This window comes from Mastigoproctus giganteus, chromosome 7, assembly GCF_048544385.1.
Source record: "Mastigoproctus giganteus isolate SK-2022 chromosome 7, ASM4854438v1, whole genome shotgun sequence".
NCBI classification, from domain to species: Eukaryota; Metazoa; Arthropoda; class Arachnida; order Uropygi; family Thelyphonidae; genus Mastigoproctus; species Mastigoproctus giganteus.
In genome coordinates, this window is record NC_143581.1 from 12,082,878 (window position 1) to 12,101,019 (window position 18,142).

An 18,142-nucleotide genomic window follows, 5' to 3' on the forward strand; every position below is an offset into this window, starting at 1 on the left:
TTATTGAATTTCGATGGCGCGCTTCTTTTTACTAAGTAACTCTCCTTTTGGTGACAAAAAGGTTGCTAAATAGTTAGTTAATAATTCTATAGAGGTCATTTATAAATTTTGCGACGAGAAGTATTTTTTAACAATTTTCAAAGCTGGAGTTGTCCCGGCAAGGTGGTACTCAGAGAGCCAGTGTTGAGGCGACGGTGGTGGGGAGGCGCCTGCGCGGAGTCTTGCACGGCCGTTACCTGCCAGTCGCTTCGCCCAAAAGACTTTAATCGCTTCTCCCATCCTTGTCATTCACAACTGGAAAGACTCAAATAGACAACGTTTTCGTTAGGTCCTCAGTTTTAGGCCAAGACGGAGTACTAGAAACTTTTTTCAGTTACCATAAAGCTATTTGAGATACTTGAGAGAGAGAGAGAGAGAGAGAGAGAGAGAGAGATAACATTAGAGATACATATATTGATGTTGTTATTGAGTTTTAGGGCATCGGTGACTAAGGCCATGTTGCTCCTTGTATATTTTTTGTCTGTAAATTGGGTGTTCTGAGGTTGATTTTCTGTTTTGCTAGACGAAAAACTCGAGTTTCCGGGAGAAAAATCTCAAATAGAATCATGCTCACTCAGTTGAGTGAGCATGATTCTATTTGAGATACTACACTAACGACCATTCGTGACTACGGTCCCTTCATCCTGAGTGCCCGGCAAGCAGTAGTTGATCGATTTATTTTATAAAGGATGAATCAAAATTAGCGTAAGCCAAAATGAAAGCTAATTTCTTTCATTTTGACAACCACACATAATTCTTACACAATGTCATCGGTGGCAATACTGTATACCTCCTCATGCAGAACATTGGCTGTTGTTACACTTACACAAACTCATCCATACCGGTTTTTCGTGACGGAGGCATTCTGACATATTCTCAATCTTAATGTCTGTTTACAGTTGAATCATACTTTTTTTAAAAAAAAAAAAAAAACGCTTGTCAATGCCAAATCCCAATTTCTAGAAAAATACGTATCCCGATTCACCCTACCAAATAAACTAAGTTTCATGACATATGAATCATTAATCATCTTATCAAAATATAAATATTTATCATACTTATTTAAATTAAATACTCCTGACCATCTCAAAGAAATGGATGCCCTTCATTACTAAACAAAGAAATAAATTACTGTCCCTCCCCCAACTGTAAAGTTATTGCAGATTATACAGTATGAGCCAAAATAAAGTGTACCGAAATAGTTTTGGACTGTTTGTATGCGGTATGAAAATGCACCAATTTCATAAACTACACGTCAAACCAAAGTGGGGCGGGGGATCAAAGTTCACTAATTTTGATGTAATAATAATAATTTCTATATTAAAATCTACGAGTATCAAATGGTCCATCACCCTCCCACCAATCCATCCATGTTGCATCTTTGTTCGTGCGAAGCTATTTCCATAAAATCATAAACGCCAGAAAGAAGGTAAGGGAAGATGCAAAAGAAAATTGCGTTTTAAGAACCTGTAAGCCATCTACTTCTAAATCTTCTACAGGCTGAAATATCCCCGATAGTTGAACCCGGCGTATGATGCAACGCTCTGTCGTAACAAGTGATAAAAAGGCAGCTCGGAGAAGGACATCTAGGCGAAGCGAACAGTTATTACGAGACAGTTTCTTCAATGGAATGAGGCAAACAGTTTTGGCCCGGAGGAAAATCAAACGATGTTTGTAGTAGTTGATTGGCAGAGTGATCCTCGTAGGGGTAGATAATCTTGGCCTTGCTAGTTCGCTGTGCATGGCCCGTTTTGTTTTTATTTTTTCTTTCAATCGCTGATAGAACACGCAGAGAGGGAGTAGAGAGAGACGGATGATCACGTGGACTTGTAGGCACCTCGTGGCGCAGTTTGACGAAGCAGTAGTTCGGATTAGCGTGTCCGCTGTGCTGCGGAAACAAGGCTGCCGTTTGTGGTGACGAACTTTGACCCACCAAGTCAGGGGATCCGACACTTACAAGTGTTTGTCTGTTGTTTGCAAATTTTTGACTTTTGTTCGACTACTACACTTTCCAAGTATGAACGAAGTTCAATCTCCGACGCCCGGAGTGCTAGTGGGTCCGACGTTGTCGTTATCACCAACGTCCCACATCACGGCCGGAGTAATTGTCCAAAATGTCAGCATCCCTAAAGTGTCTGTGATCACAGGTAAGAGAATTTTTTTTTTTAAATTCATGTTTTGTTCACTGGAACTTGCAAAGAATTGTTTAAATTGTCTTTTATATCAATAACTTAGACTGACATTTAGTTATTTAAGAGAGAAGACAATTCAGGGCCGCAAATTAATCGACTAATTCCTCCAATCACATAAACCAAATAAGTTTAGGTAGATAATACTCTCTGGAAGTATACCATTCTGTGAAAAGTGTTCGGATACTCCTTACAAAGCGTTGAATGTGTAAAGTAAAACAGGTTTTAAATCACTGTCCTTCCCACACCGGGTTAAAAATGCCTGTGTTCAAATCTCGTTAATGAACTTTTATGGTCTTTTTTTTACTCTTTGGCTGAGTTAGTCGATCTCGGGCGAGATAGCAAGTTTTCATCCAGAAACTCGGTTTTTGTTGAATATCACAGAGCATACGAAATTTATGGACATAATACACATGAGCGAATGAGGGTGTTCTCGGGTAACCTTAATATGATATTCACCTCTTCTGTACATCCCCTCTGGATACCCACTTCCACAACACCGGGTGGAAGTTTGTGTGTTCAGTGAAGTTCGGAGCAGGCAGGATCATGGTGTCGGGCTGCTTCTCTTAGTTTGGACTAGGATCGTTGGTTGTAGATCCAGAAACCGTCAACGTCAAATCGTACACTGACATATTGGATAACTCCATGGTACAGATGTTTTGAAATGAGGCGACCATGTTCGAGCTTGATAATGTAATGAAGTCCAGAAACTCGCTTGGTCGTCGTAGAGTTCCAGTTTATCCAAAAGCTGTTCGATCCGAGATCAAACAGCTTTTGGATAATCTGGAACCCGATCATAGCGCTGCCGCATGACGCTCTTCTACAGATGAACTAACGCCCGTACTAAAGCAAGAATGGACAGAAATTCTTGCTCCTGCTACAAAGAACAATCCGAAAGCGTTCCATGTCATTGGGGTTAAAGGTGAATCTACGCCTTATTAATTTGTTCATTAAACTCTTGTTTTTCCAAACGTGACGGTGTCTAAATTTTTTTGGCAGGGTAGTATATACTATATTGATTACACACTTCTAATAGATGGTGATCCAGTAAACAGCATTATGTTAACCTGTTATGTATTAAAAATAATGATTGTGCGTAATGTCTGATGTATCTGAAAATCTGTTGGTTTGCATTACATCTATTCTATCTGAGGCACGTTTGCTCATGAGGCATTAGTGTCTCGTTCTGTAAATTACAAGTTGTAAGGCTGGTTTGTTTTGTCTTTTTCCGGGATGAAAATCCTAGGAATCAATCTTCTCTCGTTCAGCAAATTCACTGCTGAAGCCTCAACACGGTTTCCTGCGTCGTAGTGGTATTTCGAACTAAAGGTTTAGGCGGTTGCCAATTAATTTTCAATGTCGCAAAATACGGTACAGGTGGTACGCTCTATGTACAATATATATAGGACTATGGAACTTACAGATCCTCTTATATCTTAGAAAAGGCCCTAATATTTTTTATATGAATACTGAGTATTTCTGTAGTATTGAGATATACTGAAGGATTTGGTTAGGATTAACTTTACTTTAGCGCCTCCTATCGGAAATAAGTAATAATAATATGGCAGATTCCACTCTCACGAATTAAACATTTTATCAGATTGGCTGTCAACAGTGTTCCATTAAATTCTTTATCAGTGAATCTAATCTATAAAGCAAGATGAATAATGCCAATATCGGAATACTACTTGTTCTCCACGTCACATGGTTCCCAAAGAAAGATAAAAAAACAAGCATGTTTTACGATTAATTCGATGTTCTGAAGATAACAGTAGAGGACAACGGTAGTCACTATTTATTCTTCTAAGGAGAGTTCGGTTCTACGTGAAACTTAAAAAAGCAAATGCAAGAATTTCCTTTAAGAATTAATTTCAATTAATTCTCGATGAAACAGACCTCAGATGTGAGCAATTTTAGGAGATAGCAATGGGATTGGTTTCATACAACATCATGGCAATTCCCATAACTTTTTAATATAGTACTTATACTGATTTATGCATCGAATTGAACACAATTACGTTGTCCTTAACTTTCGAGTACAACGCATGATAGAACCCCACCTTATGATACCGTCTGTTAGTAGCGTGATGTTGAGTGGCGCCACGAATTAAGTTATCTCTATCCTTGTAATCATCAACTGTTTGTCTGTTCATGATACTGATATCGAAAGTATTGACAAGACCATTTGTGTTGTCATTAACCTTGAATATGTGGGTTTTAAGAGATATCGCATCTTACTCTTTTGTTTGACGTTAGAGCAAGATTTCAAAATGTGGGAAAGTACACATCCATTTAAGGAAGTGTTTCTCAACGATTTTCTGGGAAGCGTTAAAACAAGTAGAACTATGGGCAGCCAGTATATGGTATTTGTAATTGAATGTACTTTTTCGGTTGGGTTGCTGTTTACTGGATGAAAAATCAGAGTTTCTAGGAGTAAAGAAACACAGCACCGTATCCTGAGGCCGAATAACTTGGATATGCTGTGAAAAAAGCCCATAAAAATTCCTCTCGCCATTGATGGGAATCAAACTCAAGCCTATTCTTACGGGTGGGGAAGGACGGTGACTCCACGAGGGCACTGACTTTGTTGTTGTTGTTGTTGTTGTAGAGTTTTAGGCGCATCAGCAAGTTAGGTTATATTGCACTATATATGATTTGTTTGTAAATTGCAGGACTTCTGTGGTCGATTTGCTGTGCTGGAAGAAAAATCAGAGTTTCCTGGAGAAAAAATTATGCTGTCCTCGGCTGAGATCGACTAACTTAGCCACATTGTGAAAAAGACCCATAAAAATTCCTCGCGACATTGTTTTTTTGTTTGTTTGTTATTTGGTTTTTTAGGAGCATTAGCAACTAAGGCCATATTGCTCCGGAGTTATGCGGTGGTCATTCCCTGACCTTTCCGCATCCTACGTATTTGGTGGTCACGGGCTTGAACCCCCGTCTAATTAAGAGGCCTCGTGAAATCAATGGGATTCGAACTCAGATTTTTTTCACCCAGTGTGGTGAGGATGGTGATTATACCAACTATGCTACCCACAAGGCCACTGACTTTGTACACATATATATTCAAAGCACAGTTAGGTCTCTTCTATGATCAAGTGATGGTTATCTCGTAAACCAAAAATCAAGACTTGAAGACGGATTTCAATATAGAAATCCAAAACGTAGCCAATTGCCAATTTGGAACTGTTTGGGTCTAGCTGTATCAATTTGTACTTTCACCCATTTCTGCTATATCTGGATCACGAAAATACGGTAGATCTTCCAACCTTTTTTTTTTTTTTTTTTAATTATCTTACAGGAAAAGTGTACTGTCATGATACAAAATCCACACTCTCACAAAAGATAAGTAGTTTACATCGTGACAATGCGAAAAAGCAGTGTTTCAAATGAACTCCACCATCACCTCTTTAGACAAATACACTCTCTCAAACGTTCCAAAACAGTTCCCAAACCGATATTTATTTAAAGTATACCCAGTATAAAATAAAATAAAATAAAATAAAATATTTTATTTTATTTTATTTTATTTTATTTTATACTGGGTATACTTTAAATAAATATCTGTTAAACTATGGACCCCAGTACTCCAGGCCCATTTGTCACTAGTTCCCAAACCGTTGTGGAGAACAGCCATTCTTTAAACTTGAGGATATTATGTGAAAATATTCATAAGTAAGAAAACTTAATAAAAGACACTTTACCACGATAATTGTTTAATTAGTTCATTAGTATGAAAGGACAGATTGATACAACTAGAAGGAACTGTCCCAATAGCTACACAAAAATTGAATAAGTTTCGAATTTAATTTTTGTATTGATATCCATCTTTAGGCTTTGCATTTGTATTTTAGGAGAAGACTGTCATTTATTCATTGGAGACACTTCATTGGGGATCTGGTACAGTTAGGTCTCTCTTGAGATCAAATGATAGTCCTCTCCTATCATTTGATTATAACCATGCTATCTGCGTCTGAAATCAAGACGGATTTCAATATAGAAACCCGAAATTTAAACCAGCCATTTTATTGGTTACTCATCTAATTAAAGAATTAATCCTTCGAAACTGGCTGGGAACAATATTATAACCAGTTTTTCAGGGATCTATTCATCACTTAAATAATATTCACTGCTTTACTGTCTCTTATGGCAGCACAGTTAAAGATTTTACAATGTTTGCATACCGGGGTTTCGCTTCCTCCTTATCTTTACAGACGGTGGTAATAAAAATGTCGCTTTGAAAAAGTAAAACTTCCTCATTACATTAGGACCAGTTCGTCTTTCTCACATTATTTTGAGACGTATTTTTAAATTTTATGGAAACTAATCGTGGAATTTTTAGGTGACAGAATTTTCTTTTCTGACAGAAATATTAAGTAGGAAGTTGAAGGATTTTAAACAAGAATGACTTGAAGTGTTTTCTAAATATGATTTTCAATATTATGCCCTATGAAGTATTAAATTTAATTTAAAAAACAAACGAGAAAAAATTTTTGTTCCTAGAGAACTGGAGATCACAAGGTGCATGGATGGTTGGAACTTCTAAAACTAAGCCACCTATATGTTTAATGCCCTCCTCGATAAAAAGTATTACGAGTCTAATGAATAATCACATATTGTTGGTTGGATTTAAAAACTCAGAACTTGGCATACAAAGGATATTGGAACTTGTCAATATTCTGAATAACTGTTAATAGCGTATGCAGCTGGAATGTAGTTGGCCATTCTAAATTTGATCATCGAATAATTTGTCATGTTTCAGTAAAAAGGGTTAAAATTGCGAAAGAATCATCCAAGAATTCATTCAGGGAACGTGCTGGATCGATTATCAGGGACAAAATGTACCAGGTGCACCAAGGGTACCGAGAGAGGAGCTTTTATCCACAAGCTTCATGACGAAAGTTAATACATAGTGGAGGATATATTTATGCAATGCTTAGAACTGGCTTGGATGGAGCTGAAAAAGATATTGATATATGTTGTTACATGAAACAGAAGAACCTGAAGTGATGGCACCTTTCAGGAGGCATGGCACATTTATATTCTTGGTGGTATATCTGGTTCGTTGGTTTTAATAGGGTTTTAAGCGCATCAGCAACTTAGGCCATATTGTCCCTATATGTCTGTAAAGTGTGTGCGTATGTGTTCTGTGATTGATTTTACTGTTTGTTTGAGGAAAAACCCGGAATGCAACTCTCGCCTGAGCCCTACTACCGCAGATACGTTGCGAAAAAGATCCATAAAAATTTCTCGAGTCATTGACGGGATTCGAACTAAGGTCTTTTCCGCCTGGGGGGTGAGGGGGGGATGGGCGGTGATTATACAACTGTGAGGGCGGAATATCAGGCTTAATGTATAAGTTCACAGATGATACGATGGTTGGCAGGATGGTTAATAACAATAATCAGGATATCTTACTGTAACAAGATCCGAAAAAAATAGGCAGATGGGCTGAGAAGTGCTAATTAAAGTTTAACATTGACAGATGTAAGGCACTGAAAATAAGTAGCAGAAATTCTAGAGTAACGTACCAACTGTGTGATACCAGGCTGAACGTAGTAGTACACTGTAGTACATTTGGGGATGACTAAGGTCAGTGCAAGATGGCTCCTCAGATTTCTGACCCCTGTGCAAAAGCAATTCAGAGTACCGTGTTGTGAGGAGAATTTAGAACTTTATAGAAGGGATCTTGAAACATCCATCTCCAGAACTGTTACGGTGATGAAACATAGGTTCACCACTGGGATCCTAAGACCAAGCAAAAACCAAGGCAACGGAAGCACAAGGGTTCTCTCCCACCCAACAAATTTCGGACATAACTTTCAGCGGACAAGATTATGGCCACCATTTTTTTGGGATGCTAAGGGAATTTCAAACATTCACTACTTAGGACACAAGCAGACAATCACTGGGGGTTATATGCATCCCTACTGTACAACCTACGGAATGTCAAAAAGGGAAAAACGCCGTGGAAAACTTTCCAGAGGAGTGTTGCTTCTTTAGGAAAACGCACCAGTGCACAGATCACATGCTGTGACTTTACAGAACTTACCCATCCACCTTACAGTTCGGATCTTCCCCCCCCAGTAACTATTTCCTGTTTCTACACCTCAAGAAAAACGACGTCCGTTTTTCTTGAGGTGTAGAAACAGGAAATACGACGTCTGCATAAGACGTCCGTATGCGGACGTCGCCTTGCTGATGATAATGAACTGAAGTCTGCTGTTTCTGGGTTCTTTGATGGACAGGACAAAGAATTTTAATTGTCTGGTCTGATATTTCTTCATTGCCAACAAAATAGAACAAGTGTACTGAAGTTCAGGGGAGTCTCACTGAAAAAAAAAAAGTTTTTTTGCCTCTATCTCAATTCCTTCATAGGAAGGTAGATAATTTATTGAACGTCCCTCGTATAGTGGTTTGGGCTATAAGCTTAATAAGCTACATTATTAATTTCACGTGGTATAAAAGTGGTTATTAAATATAGTAATTAATATTCATGTAAAGCCCCATGAGCTGCCCTGGGAATACCCTGCAGTGCTCTGAGAACTTCATATCTAACTGCACAATTATCCCCAGGTGTTTATTTAATTTTTTACTAAACTGAATGTAGTACCACTCAGTTGGTATGTTAATCTGCGATTATTGCCCCCTACATGCAGTAACTTGCATTTGTCAATGTTAAACTTCAACTGCCATTTCCCAGCATTCTGCCTATTTTTTTCTAGATCTTGTTGAAGTAGCTTATATTGATTACTGTGATTAACCATCCTGCCTACCTTTGTATCATCTGCAAACATTATTAAAAATATTAAGCTTGAAATACCTCATCAATATCATTAATAAATATGGATAACAACAATGGGTTATCCATATCTTATCCATCACTTATCCCTGAGCTACTCCACTAATATCATTAAGCCATGAAGACCAGTGCCCATTGATAACTACTCTTTGTCTTTTCCCATTCAATCATCTCTTTATCCATAGCAGTAATTTGTCCTTAATGTCATATTTCTCCAGTTTGTATAGCAATATTTTACGTGCAACAATATCAAAAGCCTTCCTGAAATCCAAGTACATACATGATATTAAAATTATTGTTTGCATCCAGTCCCTTTCTTATTGCGCATATCCAATCTGATTGTTGAGACAAGACAGCACCTTAAAAATCTGTACTGTGACTGCAGATAATTGTCTTCTTGTCTAGATGGTTTTGAATTACTAATTTAAACAATGTCTCCATTATTTGCCCTGGAACAGACGTTAAGGTAACAAGTCTGTAATTACTCATGTCCCCTTTTGATTTCCCTTTATGAATTGGTGATACATTCGCACATCTCCAGTCCATAGGGTTCTCTACGAATCCAAAATGCTCTCAAAATATGGTTAAGGGTTTGCTTAACTTCTCTGCTGCCTCCCTTAATATAATTGAATAGATCACCTCCACCCAATTTCACCCTTTTAGGAAGGATGTAGAGCTGCTGGAACGAGTACAAAGTAGGGCAACGAACTTGGTGAGGGGAACAAAGGTTCCTCTTTCCGAGAAAGGCTTCTTTAAGTTCTGCAAATTGTAGCGTCTAGAGACTAGGCACCTGCGAGGTGATCTGATTGAGCTGTATAAGTCCTTGAATAGTTTTAGCAGGCTCAATGCTGATGGGATTCTTCCTCTTGCTCCGATTACGTACCTGAGGGGGCATAAACTCAAACTGAGAAAAGAATAGACGATAAAATTGTAGCATAGATGTGCGGAAATTTGCCTTTAGACAACGGGCGGCTGATTGCTGAAACAAATTGCATCTGTCGTTGTGGAAGTTGATGGCTTAAATAAATTCTTAGGAAGTTGTTTTTTTTTTTTTTTTTTTTTTTTTTTTGGCTGATGCTGTATAAGCTTTCTTTCTTGCATCACATGCCTGTACTAATGCTAATGCTAATTCATGTGTGAATGTAGATGACGCACCTATTCAGTTTGTCAGCAACCTGAGCAGGCTCATTAACAGTCAAACCATTGACATCAAGTGGACTAACGTGATTCAACCCCTTTCTTCTACTGTTCAGTTCAGCAAAGAAATCTTTGTTGCTTTTCTTTGCATTATTTTCCGGAGACTTCTTGTAATCTGCCTTAGCTTGCCTAACCTCCATTTTGACTCGACTGCAGACTAGGTTATACGTACTATAGGCTTCTGCATCACCTGTCAATTTAAATATGCATCCCATGCATTTTTCTTCTCTGCCACGAGTCTCATCAGTTCAACTGATATCCATTTAGATCTATACTTTGAAGAGTATTTCTTAGTTGTTATGAAAAGCCTAGTAGCTACTATGATTGTTTTGCTGAAGGTTTCCCATTTAGAATTGGCTGATGGTAACGTCATCTGTTGGTCTCACTGAAAAGAATTAAAAAAAACTGTCTGAGACCAATTTAGCCTTCTTTACGATAGCAAAATCCCTCCCCTTTCCCATGTTGGTAGTTCCATCTTTAAGTAAAGCCCACATCAATACAATATGATCACTGCTCTAGTGGCGTAGCTACCATGGAGGCAGGTAAGGCAATTGCCTCCGGGCCCGGCGTCTTTGGCTGTCCCCTGTTTTTGCAATTTTCATTAATTAAATAGGGGCCCGAACATGTTCTTTGCCTCCAGGCTCGAAAAAGGGTAGCTTCGCTACTGCACTGCTCCCTAGTGGTTCTTTTACGTACAGATTCTTAAAGCATGAAGAATCAGAGCTCATAATTTGCAGGAGCCCCATGTTTACTGGATGCACTGCCTCAGATTTATTATGCTTCTTAACTAAGGGTATAACTTCACCTTTAACCTCGTGTTCTTTCTGTACACATTGTACTCCCCATTTTAAAATTCTGATTGACACAACGTCTCTGAAATCCCAACAATGTCTGTATTTGATGTCTTGATTAACACTTCAAACTCGTCGAATTTATTTACACTACTAGCATTGGTGTACATGCAAATATACCTGAACCTGTTCTTACTCTTGGTTACCCCAACACAACCCATGTATTTACTTGTTCCATGATGATCCCGCAGTAAGTCTTGCTTTCCAGGCTGCTGTATTTTCCAATAGAAGCACTGCAACGATCACTTTCACTTCTGCCTGCTGCTCTAGTTAATATATTAGTTTGTGCATTTGAATTAATTTAAGGGGAATTACACAAATTATTAGAGGTATCGGACAGGTGGCGTAGGTAGTTTTTTTTTTTTTTTTTTTTTTTACTGGCTGATGCTGTATAAGCTTGCTTTCTTGCACCTTTTTCTACTATTAGTGCTAATAAGACATCCTCGATGATCGATGATACTGTTTTCTAATGCTGATGCAGTTCAGAATCTTAATTTTTTTTTTCAGTAGGGTATGCTTTCTGTAAAAAATTGAAATGTAGTTTAATAAAATCAAATTTGAAGTTTTCATGTTTTCTTTTAATGTTCAGATTCTTTTGCTTGTTTAGGTATGCTTTTTATTCCTCTCCTCTGTCTCAGAATTTGTATAATTACAGTCCTCCCTACACCCGGTGGAAAAGACCTGAGTTGTAATCCAGTCAATGACGCGAGGAATATTTATGGGTCTTTTTCATAAGGTGGCTGAGTTTTTGGTTTCAGGAGACGATAGCGTGGTTTTTTATCCCGGGAACTGGGGTTTTTCGTACAGAAAACTGCAAGTCGACCACAGAACACGCAAGACTATTTATATACTCTGCAATATGACCTAAGTTGTTAATGCATCTAAAACTCAGGTCTGGAGGCCTCATTTTAGGAATGATGTAGATCTGCTGGAGTGGGTGCAGAGAAGGGCAACTAGACTGGTGAAGGGAAGGAAAGAGTGCTTACCTAGAAAAAAGCTTCAGTACTGCAAATATCAGCGTCTACAGATTAGGCACCTGCAGGGAGTCCAGATTTAGGTGTTTAAATCCTTGAATGGATTGAGTAAGCTGAATTTCAATGGCATTCTTCCACTTGTTGAGGCTACACACAAGAGGGAGGCATAAATTCAAGTTGAGGAAGAATGGTTGCAGGATAGATGCGGGGAAGCTTGCCTTCAGCCAGCAGGTGATTGATTGTTGGAACAGGCTTGCATCTGTTATTGTGGAAGTGGATGGGCTGAATAAATTCAAAGAAGAATTAGATAAATTCTTGGAGGGTACGGATGGGTGAACCGTGTAGGTTTTTTTTTTTTGTTTCGACTGATGCTATATAAGTTTGCTTTCTTGCATCATTTGTACTATTACTACCAACCTAACTTGTTTAGATATGCATGCTTTCTAATGGATACTGGATGAAAACGCGAAATTCCAGAAGAAACTCCCTACACCCTTTCCTTTAGAAATTCCTGCTGTCATTGGCAACAGCCCACTCCATTCTGGCGAAGGTATTAACAAAGAGGGAGGCAGGAAGTTGAGGTTGGATGATTTAATCCTAATAGCATTATTTTTTTTAACGAGATTTTTCGTTTATATATCATTTAGAGGTTCTATCTGAACGTGTTAGCACATTGGGTGAAGAGCTGTTTCATGTTACTGAATGAACAATAAGAAAAAAAATGATGAAATGTCCCCATAAATATGTTTATTCTTGCTGCTCTAGGTAATGTAGAGGAACACAGTAATAAACTGACACAGTAACCGATTTATAATAATGACCTCGCACATCTGCTAAAAAATGTGAATTAGGAGAATATTGTTGAAAGTCGAATTTAAACATTGTCAATCCTCCCCACCAACGGTTTGTCAAACGAAGGGGGATGGAAACAATGGATTATCTGTTGAGTATGCCATGGCGCTCTAAGTTTTCGGGCAACTCTCTTCCACCCTCTATTTCAAGAGCGATGGTGAGTCATCGAGGAGGTCATCTGATAAAAACTTCCCTCATATGGATAATCTTCCAGCGATTATCCGACCTGTTTGAAGCGCGCTTTCCGTGATGACAAGAAGAAATCACCAGATACTTCCCCCCCCCCACACACACACATTTAAATCCTCATCCTGATGATAGACGCAAACAGCAGAATCCGGCTGGAAAGAAAGGCAAACCATGCCCTTAAAATCCTACAGGAGTGGACCAATATCCATTTCCTTAGGATCTCTGCAACCAAAACGGACTCCATTCTCCTCAAGGGTGCCCTAGATTACAGGAGACCCCCCGACGGATTAAGATTGATGGTGTCACAGTACGACTTTCCAAGGAACTTAGATACCTGGAAGTAATACTGGACCCTACTCTCTCCTTCCAGGCACACTTGAAATAATAATAAGAAGAAGAACTCTTTATTATATACTTTATTATAGTAAAATTATATACATTGCTGTATACAACTCCCTTCACGGCTACAAGCCAGGGGTTTACTTAAAGGAAATCACACAACATAATAAACACAAAAAAAAAAAGAAAAAAGCATTATGATTCCTGAAAGGTTTGAACACTGGGATGATGGATTCAAAGCAGTGATGAATAGGTCTCCGGGAGCAGGTTCTAATGTCCTCTAACGTGGTCCTGGGAAGAAAGTCGACGTACTTTCTGCCTATATTCCTTGTCGAGTGCGAATTTGTAGAGGTCGCCGTCCAAGGACTGAATGTCTTGCAGCATTTGAACGGGTAGGAACCGATCAGTTAGCTTTAACCGGTTTGGAATGGCCTGTAGGATTGGATTAGCCCTAAGGCTTGGGACCGGGATCCTCCAGCCGTAGTTAGCCCAGAAATCTGGCACTGAAATAATGCCGACCATCATTTTGATGGTCGGTAAGATACATCCTTAAGAAGATATAGGGCTATACAGCCCTTGTTACCAGAGTCGCAAAAAAGGGACTGGGGATGGAAAAAGAAGAGTCTCAAGCTTTTTTACAAAGCCGCCTTCCTGCCGATAGCTACCTATGCTTCCGGAGCATGATACCCCAAAGTTACCATGGCTATAAATCGCAGAATCCTCGACTCTATCTATAGAGCCATGCTGCTCGCCATAACTGCAGGTGCTGGCGGGAACCCTACCTTTAGACCTCGAAGTGGCTAAATGTGGAGTATTATATGAACTGTCCAAGGAAAAAGCCTGTACCTTCGCCGGCTTCGACGCAGATCCTACCACAAACCGTTTAACTGAGAAAAAGAGATTTACAAATCATCTCAAGTAGACCTGGTAAACCAGATGGGAGAATTCTCCAAAGGGAGAAGTCACCAAACGATTCTTCTCCAACATTGGAAAACTTTACCCAATGGCTCCATCATGGTTCACGCCGGGACTCCATTCGATTTGACTCCACACGACCTTCCTGCTAATGGGACAAGGTACCTTTAAGACTAATTTTAAAGTCCCGGGCATTACAGATAACCCTACTTTGCTGCTGTGCAGAGTTAGAGTTGGCACCACCTCATGCATGAATGCAAGCTTTATGATGACCTCCGCTGCCCGCTCATCACCCAATCACCTTTTTGCCCAGGGATAGAGAGAGCAACACTTCCTGGATGGAAGGCAGGAATATGTTGCCTTCTCCAAGTTCGCTGAAGACTTGTACAGAAGAAGACGGGACCTGAACGCACACTAGCCACATAATGGATAGAAGCCAAAATGTGCACAGCACCAAAGGTGACCTACCGAGCAACCATGAAGATGGACAAAAGATCTGAATGAAGGATAAATAGCAGCCGTTCTGGCAGCCTGAGCCAAGCACTAGCCTGGCTCTCCTTTAACACTCTTTGCTGGCAGGGGGACGAGACGACCAGTCGCTTCGACCCCCTGCAACCCCACCTTTCCTTCTGGTGAGGCATGGGAATGCCTCACTGACCACCTGGGGGCATCTCCTGTGTCGCTCCCATACTTCTGCCTTTACTCCCCCAACCTTCTGCCTCCCCTCCCCACTCTACCTATACACGACGCGAACACCCTACACACTAAATTTAATCTAGCCCAAAAATAATCTTCTCCCAGTCCCGGCCTAATTATCCCATGCATTGCCCTTCTCCTGCCATATGAATGCATGCACACACACTTTTAAACGTGCTGTATACCCACATATACCCCGTGCTGTATACGTGCTGTATATACCCACACACTTTTAAACGTGCTGTATGCAAACATCCAAAGTAATTAGGACTGCATGGATGCGTATATATTTATATATAATAATCACCGTTGTGTATATGTGCACATATATGTATGTTCTTATATGTGTATGTGTACATAAGTTTTTTTTTTTTTTTTAAGGTCCTAGCCGTCGAAATCTCAGGAAATTACACGGCAGGACCTGCCAGAGTAACTTAAGTCTACTGGGTTCGTGGTCTGCCTCCACGGGGTGAAGGTGGGGCAACGCTGGGCTCCAGCAGGGGTCCAGCGGCTAAATGACCAGATGAACAACGGTACACGACATTACACAGGTACAATACCCACACACTTTTAAACCTCTGGCATTCCCAGCAAACTGGTACACCCACAAAGAAAGCAACAAAGAAATGGGGGAAACCCCTGGTGACGCATAACAACAATATACCTTACACCTTACACCTTAGACCTCACCAGTTAAAACGCTGGTCCATACGCACCAGGGAATCCTAGTTCTTGCCAGAAAAACATGCCCCACATTAAGCAAGCACCGCCACCTGCCAGGATAGTGGGCACCATGCATAGTGAGTCCATGGATTCGTGTTACCTGAGCCACACACACAAAGGGGTTCGTCGGCGTGTTGCACCAGTTATTTGGGCTCATCGGACCAGCACACTGTAATGCAGTGCGTTGCACGACATTGAGCCCGTGCAATGCACTGCACCCTTCGATTACCACGAACAGCCACTTTGCGTAATCCTTTACAGGCTGCTGAGATGGTAGTTTGATCCGTTCGACACCATTCTTTGTACACTAACTACAGTGGGCCGTGAGAAACCGTCATGACATGCCGTTTCCAATATGGAAGCACCCGACGCACGAGCTCCCATAACCATGCCCTTTTGAAACTCCGCGATACCTTTACTACGTCCCATAATTGTTCCTTTATCACTTAACTTGCACAACCAGATGCAAATTACCACTGCTCTCGCCAGGAGGCTGTTTGGCTTTTTATGCTGCGAACTATGGAGCATAGTCTATTACGGATGGGGAGGGGGTCGTAATTCAGTGAATACATGAGGGTATATAAAAATAAATAAAACAAATAAATAAAAATATATAAAATAAGAAAAAAAATTAAAAACTATGAAAAAAGAAAAAGAAAATAACCAAAAATGCCATATGATGGCAGCACCTCATTTGCTGGGCTACGAAAGAATACAAAAAATGCAAACAATAAATACAATCGCATTAGGAACTCGTGTTGCCTCGATTTCAGAGGGAAATCACTTCCCAAACGTTAGCAACCTCCTATGCTAATATTTTTCCGCTAGGCTTATCTAATTTGCATATCTGAGATGCGATTATAAAACCCCAACCCGCTACATCAAAGATGATCCTTGCTCTGCTCACCCTTCAACTTCAAAAACCAAATGCAATCATTCATGTTCGTGATCCGATCAGCAATGGTTGACGTTTAACAGTCCACGAAGTTGCCAATTAAATTGGTATTTTTTCTGAGGAACAAATCTATTAATTTTAACATGACATTCGGGAATGAGACGTTTGCTCACGACGTTAGCATCCTCACGGATCACAGGGAAGGCAAGTTTTCTCATATCAGAATGTTTGTCAACCTGATAATGCTGATCCACAGTTTGTTTCTTTCAATCATTACTGGTGACAAATCGTGAGTATGGCTATAGATCGGAAATAAAAGCCCACTCCTTTCAGTGGATAATTCCGTCTTGTTCCAAGGCCCAAAAATGAAAGATGATCGCGTTCATATATGAAGGTTATGCGAATTGTACGAGCGGAGAAAAGGGCGGCGGGGGGTCAAAATTTGTATTTACCCAGAAGTAGGTGTGACAGAAGGTTGAAACAAACACTATGTATTATACTTTTTCAACATAGTCACCAGTCAAAAGGATAAGAATGTCCTTCAAACCACAACTCGGCAGCAGAAGTCACCTCATCATCAGCAGCAGTGTTTTCCACGAAGAAAGGACTTCAAGGCAGAGGAAGAAATGCGAAGGTGCAAAGTTGGAGGAACAGGATGCGGAAATATTTTGAACCCATATTCGTGGGCACACCTCAGTGTACCATACGGGGAATGCGCAGAAGGCATTATCATGGAGTTGGCGCTCACCTTTTGACAGCTTTTCCCGTCTTTTTTTATTTTATAGTAGCACGTAGCTTTATGAGGAGGGTGAATTAAACACAGGGCCTGAACGGATTTGACTGCGGTCGCTTATATTCTGAGTCCATAGAGGACGCCATCATGGTCTTGTCCGAAGTTAATTGCACTTTGTGGTGTAGCCAAGAAGGTCAGGATTTGTAGCAGATCGAATCGGTGTTTTTATAAGGAAACCAAGCTAGCCTTCATCAGGAAGCAGAAGAAATGGCAGACCGGAAATGGAAGAAATCACAACTTCCCTCAGATCTTACTACCTTTAAGAAAGAAAGATCTTACTTCCTGAAAAAGAAAAGGCAAGTTCTAAACCAAGTTGTTCTCGATCGTTTGAAGAGGGGTAGAAGGATTCTTTCACACCATACAAATCATCATATTATTGATCAAAAGCTCGCAGCAATGGGCACAGTGCAGTTTCCTGCAGGCAGATTGTCCGTATCCAGATTCCTCTCTCTCACAGGAGGAATGGTTACCTAGTGCGGAGATGAATGACATAGAAATATCTAGAGAGACCCTGATTGATGTCATTAACAAATTACCCAATAAAGCTACTGTAGGACCAGACGGTTTCCGACTATTCATAGTAAAAATAAGCAGCACATACATAGTTGACCTTATACTTCACATTTTAAAACGAATCATCTTGCAATCTGGAATCGTTCCAGTTTGCAGGATGATTTGGAGATCATAT

General features: G+C 40.0%; 1 protein-coding gene across 1 annotated transcript in view; it reads left to right on the top strand.

The window, feature by feature from the left end:
- Window positions 1-2,056: 2,056 nt before the first annotated feature.
- Window positions 2,057-18,142, top strand: part of LOC150082520 (hepatocyte nuclear factor 4-gamma-like) — a 63,610-nt gene continuing 47,524 nt past the window's right edge. Inside the window, exon 1 of the mRNA XM_090377821.1 lies at window positions 2,057-2,186. Within this exon, the coding sequence (XP_090233947.1) occupies window positions 2,057-2,186 (130 nt within the window). The remainder of the gene's footprint in view (window positions 2,187-18,142) is intronic.